Source organism: Nicotiana sylvestris, chromosome 8, assembly GCF_000393655.2.
Source record: "Nicotiana sylvestris chromosome 8, ASM39365v2, whole genome shotgun sequence".
In the NCBI taxonomy this organism is placed as follows: Eukaryota; Viridiplantae; Streptophyta; class Magnoliopsida; order Solanales; family Solanaceae; genus Nicotiana; species Nicotiana sylvestris.
This window is the reverse complement of record NC_091064.1, coordinates 54,452,794-54,461,629: the sequence shown is the minus strand read 5'-3', so window position 1 is coordinate 54,461,629 and position 8,836 is coordinate 54,452,794. Positions and strand designations below refer to the sequence as shown.

Sequence of the window (8,836 nt, the reverse complement as noted above, 5' to 3'; positions counted from 1 at the left end):
GACTTTTCAAAATTCCACATGATGGTTAACCATTGTGGGGTTTGGTTTTTCATTTCATTTTGCCTTTATGGGCACTTGACTTTGATTTATTCCTTTTCAAGAGTTTTCGACTCTGGAGCATTGGTCATCATGGCCAGTTGAGATTGACTTGATGCACCTGCTGAGGCTGGGTGCTTTTACTTGAATCTGGCTTTTGCTAGGCAGAACCCTGTAAAAACCAATCTTGCCATCTTTTATTTGTATTAGTTTCGCAGGAGGGTTAAACCGAAAGAGATTCAAAGAAAAATAAAGGAAAGGACAAAATAATGAATTTAAAGAGAAGTGTCCCTTTCGGGGGAGGAAAGAAGGACTTATCTGGAGTGCATGCAGACTTCAATAGACATGTCATGCTTCCTGGACTGGATACTCGATCTGCGTAACTATGCAATCTCTTGTAAACCCATTATGACTCGTGTTTTAAAACCGAGAAACCTTGTCAGGACTCTTTCAGTGCCAATGGTTGTAAAGGATCCCTTCTTCTAGATCAACGGCGCCCTTTGCGGGTTTTCGCCAATTGACCTCTCTCAATTCTCTTCTCACTGCCACCTTATAGTACTCTTTGCGAGTTTTCACTAACAAAAGTCTCTCATTTTCAATTTCTCTGATTACCATAGCCTTACGATGTCCGTGTGGGTTTTCATCAATAATATTCTCTCCTTTTATTTCTCTCATCTGGTTGCATCAGATCCAAGTAAACGTATTCTCCGATTCTTGAACATTCTCACTGATTGATCAGAAGGACTTGAACGGGATTTGGGGTAAAAAAAATTTGGATTGAGTTACAACTTTGGAACCTTTCAGGTGAACTGTCGCCGAATCATTATAACATCCGCCCCAGTTTCACTTTTGGAGAAATTTGGATTTTTGTTTTGGTGTGACTAAACCCCAGAGAGAGGCTGCCTACGCATCCTTTCGGAATCAAGTCGAATGTAGTTCAGGGAAACTTTTGTTTTTGTTTTTTCTTTTTGTTTTGATTTGATTTTTTTTGCAAACGTTTACAGGTTCCAAAGAGGGTAATCAAAGAAAGGTAACCAGCTCAAAGGGTTAGCAAAGGATTGGAGTGTTTGGGGTAGCGAGAATAAAAGCCTTTGTCATTCCAATCGGATAATATTGGTACCGCAAAAGGGTTAAACGTAATACCTTTTGTCCGCGTCAGCATTTACAGCTGTTTCAGGGTCATTTCCTTCAATGTCTCCTAGGTACAATGCCCCTTTCGGCAACAATTTTCTGATAATGTATGGGTCCTTCCAGTTGGAAGCGAACTTTCCTTTTGCTTCCTTGTGATGAGGGAGAATACGTCTCAAAACGATTTGCCCCACTTCCAAGTTCCTAGGCCGCACTTTCTTATTGTAGGCACGTGCCATTCTTTGTTAATACAACTACCCGTGGCAAACTACGGCCATCCGCTTTTCGCCAATCAAGGTTAACTATTCTAGACGGGTCTTGACCCACTCACTATCATCATCTTCAGCCTCAATGATGATTCAGAGAGAAGGAATTTCAACTTCCGCAGGTAATACAGCTTCAGTGCCATAAACCAATAGATAGGGTGTTTCCCCAATTGATGTGCGCACAGTTGTGCGATATCCCAAAAATGCAAACGACAACTTTTCATGCCACTGTCTCGAACTTTGGATCATCTTTCTAAGAATCTTCTTGATGTTTATGTTTACTGCTTCAACAACACCATTAACTTTGGGCCGATAAGGGGTAGAATTCCGATGCGTGATCTTAAATTGTTCACATATCTCCCTCATCAAGTAACTATTCAAGTTTGCAGCATTGTCCGTAATGATAGATGTAGGGATACCAAAACGGTAGATGATGTTGGAGTGCACAAAGTCTACCACTGCTTTATTAGTGACGGCTTTGAGAGTGACTGCCTCAACCCATTTTGTGAAGTAATCAATGGCAACCAATATGAATCTATGCCCATTTGAAGCTTTTGGCTCGATTGGCCCAATGACATCCATACCCCAGGCAACGAACGACCACGGTGCTGATATAGGATGCAGTTCTGTAGGTGGTGCAGGAATCAGGTCACTGTGTACCTGACACTGATGACATTTTCAGACAAAATTGAAGCAATCTTTTTCCATAGTCATCCAGTAATAGCCTGCTCGAAGGATTTTCTTTGCCAGGACGTATCCATTCGTATGGGATCCACACACTCCTACGTGTATTTCATGCATGATTTTTTCGGCCTCTTGGGCATCCACACATCTTAAGAGGTTGAGATCTGGAGTCCTTTTGTACAAAACGTCTCCTCTCTAGAAGAAACTGTTGGCAAGCCTTCTAATGGTTCTCTTTTGGTCTCCATTGGCTTGCTCGGGATATTCTTTTGTTTTCAAAAATCTCTTGATATCATGATACTATGGCTGAACATTTGGTTCCACCTCAATCGTACTGCAATAACCATGCCTTTCTCGGATTTGGATTTCCAATGGGTCAATGTGGACATTTCCTGGATATGGCAACATCGAGGCCAAAGTAGCGAGTGCATCAGCTAACTCATTGTGAAACTGAGGAATGTACCTGAACTCGACTGACTTGAACCACTTGCTAAGATCTTCCACATGTTTCCTGTATGTAATAAGCTTGACATCCCGAGTTTCCCATTCACCCTGAGCTTGTCGGATAATCAAGTATGAATCTCCCATGATTAACAATTCTTCCACATCTAGGTTGATTGCCATGTTCATACCCATAATGCAGGCTTCATACTCGGTAGTGTTGTTGGTGGAGAAAAACCGTAGCTGGGTTGTGGTCGGATAGTGCTGACCAGTGGGTGAGGTCAAAATTTCCCCAATCCCGACACCTTTTGCGTTTACAGCTCCATCGAAAGAACATTTTCCAAGCATTGGTGTCTTCTGAAATTACCTCGACTGAATTTACTTCCTCATCCGGAAAGTAAGTACTCAAAGGCTGATACTCATCATCAACAGGTTTTCGGCTAGGTGATCCTCTAGAGCTTGAGCTTTCATGGTCGTGCGAGTGACATAGACTATGTCAAACCCAGTGAGCAGGATTTGCCATTTTGCCAACCTTCATGTGGGCATCGGCTTCTGAAATATGTATTTTAAAGGGTCCAACCTGGTGATGAGGTACGTGGTGTAAGCCAACAGGTAATGCCTAAGCTTCTGAGCGACCCAAGTAAGGGCGCAACAAGTCCTTTCCAACAGAGTGTATTTGGCTTCGTAACTAGTAAATTTTTTGCTCAAATAGTAGATTGCCTGCTCTTTTTTCTCGATCACATCGTGTTGCCCGAGGACACAGCCGAAGGAATTCTCCAAGACTGTCAGGTACAAAAACACAGGCCTCCCAGGTTCGGGTGGGACCAAGACTGGCGGATTCGACAGATATTCTTTGATTTTGTCAAAGGCGTCTTGACATTCATCTGTTCATTTAATCGCTGCATCTTTCTTCAACAACTTGAATAGGGGCTCACATGTGGAAGTCAACTGAGCAATGAACCGACTGATGTAATTCAACCTCCCCAATAAGCTCATAACCACTTTCTTGGTTCTAGGAGGGGGTAAATCCCGAATAGATTTTTTATCTTCGTTGGATCTAACTTGATGATCCTCCGACTGACTATAAATCCCAAGAGTTTTCCAGACGGAACTCCAAAGAACTTTCTCAGGTCCCGAACATGGTCATCCTACGTTCTGGATTTGATGATCACATTGTCCAAAACACCTCGATTTCTTAGTGCATCATGTCGTGAAAGATGGCGGTCATAACCATCATATAAGTTGCTCCAGCGTTCTTCAAACCAAAAGGCATGACCCTGTAACTATAGGTGCCTGATAAAATAAAAATACTATGCATAATATGAGTTGTTATTGAATCCTTAATACTAATATTGTTATTCTCTTGTAGGTAATATCAAAATATAAGTAAAGAAATGAATAAGAATGAAGAAGGAATTGAAAATGGAAAAGAAAGAAGCTAGCATCAGCAAATGTTAAAAGTCATCAGCAAAAGTCACGTGTACACTTGATGTACACCATTCTCTCAACAAAATTCACTTCAAATTGGCAAATTGGCAAGTTGGCAAGATGAAAGAGAAAAGTTTGCTGAAACCTTTTTGTACACGGCAAAAGCAATGGAAATATCTATAAATACCGTCATTTTACAAAGCTGCGATAAACAATTCTCGGGGAGAAGAAATCGAGACAAAAAATTTGAAATCTTCTTTTTCTTTCTTCTGCTTCTTCAGTTATCCGGTGTAGGAAATTACTCTAGTTCCTATTCTAATTAAATAGGAGAATTATTCTTTTGAATATTTCTTTCTATTTTCTTCGTTAATGAGCAAGAATATTTCCGTTGTCAGTACTAACTCCATTATGGAGTAACTTTTCTTGTGTTAGGAGAATGGCGGATCTTAATATTTTTATATAATAATAGATATTATTCCTCAATTTCACATGCTTGAGCTGAAGCTTTTTATTTAAATTTTATATGCTTTATAGTTGGGTGTTATTTAAATTGTCAACATCTATCTATTTCGTACTACATTTTAACTTCGTACTAATTCTGTAATCGAAAGAGGTGGAAGAAGTAATTTAGTTAAATTTGGTATTGATAAATGTTAACTTTATTTAGTGACATCTAGCTCTTATATGTTGAAATTGATTCTACAACTATTTATAATCGAAAGAGGTGAATATTGCAATAGTCAGTTATAACAAGTAGGGTAACTGAAAGGAACTTACTAAAAAAGAGCATGTTTCAGTTTAAGCATATATTTCTGACTCTTTAATATTACTATTTTGACACTTAATTTGTATAACCGAGAGGAGTGCAATTAATTGTTTAACTTAAGTAATAATATATAAATGTAATCGTGAGAGGCATTTATAACATTTACGAGAAATAGAAATTGAAGAATAAATATATCTACTATATAATAAAAAGTATTAAGTGAAGTCAGGGTCCCAACACCTTTTTATTATATTGTGAAAAACAAAATATTTTCTATTGCTCTATTCATGCATTTTTAGTTAGTTAGTTCATTTACAACTCAACTCTTTCTTATTTTTTCAAATAGTAATTAAAATAAGAAACGTCTGTAGAATAGATATACCAATCTCCGTGGGTTCGACATCTTTCTATACTATAATTTGACAGAGTACGAGTTTAATTTATACACACGCCACACACTCGTCAAATTTTTGGCGCCGTTGCCGGGAATTGACTAAAGTCTACTACAGATTAATTGTTTTACTACTAATTTGGGTTTTTTTATTATTCGTCTAATTATTTTAACTTTTCTGCAGAAATTTCAGAAAGTGTATGACCCGTTCCTCTTCTAGAGAACTAGTCGAATACGATCCTGAAATTGAAAAATCCTTACGGTTGTTGAGAAAAGAACATTCACGATCTCAAATTTTCATAATAGAGGAAATGGAAAACGAAGAACTCAATAACCAACTTTCACCACATCAAGTAGAAGAACAGTTTGATGAGGTGGCACCACGACGTGATAGAATACTCCGTGAGTATACAAGACCAGATCATTTTGAAGGCGAATTAAGTGTGAGGAGACCACCAATTGCAACAAACAACTTTGAAATCCGCACAGGCTTAATTCAAACCATTCAACAGTCATGTCAGTTTACTGGTGATGCAAGTGAAGATCCTCACACCCATTTAATTGATTTTCTTGAATTAGTTGAAACTTGCAGGTATAATGGAGTCACAACAGATGCTATCAGGTTGCTACCTTTTCCTTTTTCATTAAAAGGTAAAGCCAAAACATGGTTGCAAAGTCTACCAAGAGGCTCCATTACAACATGGGACCAAATGACCCAAAAATTTCTTAATAAATATTTTTCACGTGTAAAAATATTTAAAATGAAGCAAGAAATCAATAATTTTATGCAGACGGATTCTGTATACCAGGCATGGAAAAGATTAGTAGCAATGTTAAGAAAATGCCCACATCATGGTATCCAAGACCCTGATATTTTATATATTTTCTATCACGGTCTGAAACCCTCTGCTAGAAATGTAATTGATGCAGCATCAGGAGGATCAATAATGGAAAAAACCACTGCAGAAGCAATGCAACTACTTAATGAAATTTTAGAAAATGTTGTTCAATGGCCCTCGGATAGAATGATTATCAAGAAAACAGCAGGAGTAAATCAAATTGAGGCTTTGAATTCGTTAGCACAACAAATTGCAACATTTACACAAAAAGTCAAAGCTTTTCAGGTAAGTGCTCAATCACCATCCCAACTTGAGAATTGTGACGTTTGTAAAGGTAATCATCCGGATCATGAATGTCAAGCTTTAACGCAAAATGAGGAATAGGTAAATGTGATTGGTTGTAGAAATAATTACCAATTCGGTAGTCCCATTGCACAAAAATATCCAGGATTCCAATGGAGTAATCCTAATGGTGCTGAAAATCCTCAAAAAGTTTTTAATCAAAAACAATAGGTACAGGGGCCACCTGGTTTTCAAAATCAAAATAGAGAGCAACAGAAATTTCAACAATATCAGCAGCAGCCCCAAAGAGCTCATTAACAAAGCCTTGAAGACCTGATGTACAAATTCATTAAGGCTACTGACGAGAAGGTTGAAAGTCAACACTCAGCTATCAAGAATTTGGAAATTCAGGTAAGCCAATTAGCAATCCTCATGTCTGGACAAATTCAAGGTGCTCTACCAAGCAACACTGAGAAAAATCCAAAAGAACACCTCAAAGCCATCTCTCTACGATCAGGTAAATCTCTTGATGATCCATATGCAGATAGAGAAGGAAAGCCACAAGAAGTGGAAAAGGTAAATGAAGGTGAGAATAAAATAGAATCTAAGTTTCCAAAAAAATAAAAGAATAAAGGGAAAAATGTACAAGAAAATGAATTGATAACAAATCCTCACACTATACCTCTCTTTTTTCCCCAAAAGATGAAAAGAGAAAAACTTGACAAACAGTTTTCAAAGTTTCTAGATATTCTGAAGCAACTTTACATTAACATACCTTTCACAAATGCTTTGACGCAAATGCTTTCATATGCTAAATTTCTCAAAGAAATTTTGTCAAGTAAAAGAAAATTGGAAGAAGTTTCAGTGGTTAAGCTTATAGAAAAATGTAGTGTTATACTTCAAAATAAGCTCCCTCAGAAACTTGGTGATCCCGGAAGTTTTACAATTCCTTGTACCGTGGGAGGTACTTACTTTGAAAAAGCGTTATGTGATTCAGGTGCTTCAATAAATCTAATGCTTTTTTCAATTTTCAGGAAATTAGAACTTGGTGAAATGAAAGATACTAGTGTGTCTCTTCAATTAGCTGATCAAAGTACTAAGAGACCAAAAGGAATTATTGAAAATATCCTTGTCAGAGTTGACAAATTTGTATTTCCAGTAGATTTTATAGTGCTTGAAATGGAAGAAAATACTGAGGTACCATTAATTTCAGGTAGACCATTTCTCGCAACAGGGAGAGAAATTATTGATGTTCATCAAGGACAATTAATATTGCGAGTTGATGAGGAAAGAGTGATTTTTGGCATGCAATAAATGATGAAATTTCCTGGTGATGAGTCATTGTCATCTTGTTTTCAAATTGACTTACTAGATGACCTTGTAGACGAATACAAAGATAATCAGTTAATTACTGATTCATTGGAGAGATGTTTGGCTAGGTCAGGTACCATAAGTGATGATAACCCCGTAATTAGAGAACAAGCTGAAATTCTAGAAAAAGAGTCAGAAAATGAGAAAGTCTCACAAAAAGGAGTTCAATTAAAAATTGAACTCAAAGAACTTCCCTCTCATTTAAAATATGTGTTTCTTGAACCTGAATTATTTACAGTAATCATTTCATCTTCTTTGACTATAGAACAGGAAAGCAAACTGATTGGAGTCCTGAGAACACACAAAACAGCATTAGGGTGGAGTATAGCTGATATCAAAAGAATCAGTCCAGCTATTTGTATGCACAGGATTCTTATGGAGAATGATTATAAGCCAATAGTCCAACCCCAAAGGAGACTAAACCCAGCAATGCAGGATGTCGTCAAGAAAGAAGTGGTGAAACGTCTAACAGCAGGTATCATTTATCCAATATCTGGCAGTCCTTGGGTAAGTCCTGTGAGGGTAGTACCAAAAAAAGGAGGTATGACAGTAATAAAAAATAAAAATAATGAACTTATACCTACCAGAACAATCACAGGGTGGAGAGTCTGTATAGATTATAGACGACTTAATGAGGCTACAAGAAAATATCATTTTCCTTTACCTTTTATTGACCAAATGCTTGAAAGAGTTGCAGGTCATCGTTTTTGCTGTTTTCTTGATGGATATTCTGGGTATAATCAGATACCAATTGCTCCAGAGGATCAGGAGAAAACCACATTCACATGCCCCAAGGTACGTATGCTTACCGAAGAATGCCATTTGGACTATGTAACGCTCCTGCTACATTTCAGCGTTGCATGTCGGCAATTTTTTCAGATATGACTGAAAAGTTTCTTGAGATCTTCATTGATGATTTTACACTTTTTGGAAAGACATTTGAAGTGTCTCTATCATTTAACTTTGGTGCTTAAAAGATGTGAAGAGACAAATTTAGTTCTTAATTGGGAAAAATGTCATTTCATGGTAACAAAGGGAATTGTATTAGGACATAAAATTTCTGCTAAAGGGATAGAAGTTGATAAGACTAAAATTGATCTTATAGCAGGATTACCCCCTCCTACCACTGTTAAAGGCATTAGAAGTTTCTTAGGGCATGCATGTTTTTATAGAAGGTTCATAAAAGATTTTTCAAAGATTTCAAAAC

The 8,836-nt window shown here is 37.4% G+C and overlaps 1 protein-coding gene across 1 annotated transcript; it reads left to right on the top strand.

Annotated features, from left to right (window-relative positions):
• Window positions 1-5,448: 5,448 nt before the first annotated feature.
• LOC138875050 (uncharacterized) lies at window positions 5,449-7,572 on the top strand. The gene is made up of 4 exons (XM_070153859.1): window positions 5,449-5,788; window positions 6,068-6,261; window positions 6,613-6,834; window positions 6,961-7,572. Exons 1-4 carry the CDS (start codon window positions 5,449-5,451, stop codon window positions 7,570-7,572), a joined length of 1,368 nt encoding a protein of 455 aa, XP_070009960.1.
• The last annotated feature ends 1,264 nt before the right edge of the window (window positions 7,573-8,836 follow it).

Excerpts from the sequence above, each read along its gene's own strand:
- LOC138875050 (XM_070153859.1), top strand. The coding sequence starts at position 5,449 with ATGGAAAACGAAGAACTCAATAACCAACTTTCACCACATCAAGTAGAA. Across the intron at positions 5,789-6,067 it reads TTTTCCTTTTTCATTAAAAG|CATCAGGAGGATCAATAATG; the intron begins GTAAAGCCAAAA and ends TAATTGATGCAG. Across the intron at positions 6,835-6,960 it reads AGCCACAAGAAGTGGAAAAG|ATGAAAAGAGAAAAACTTGA; the intron begins GTAAATGAAGGT and ends TTTCCCCAAAAG.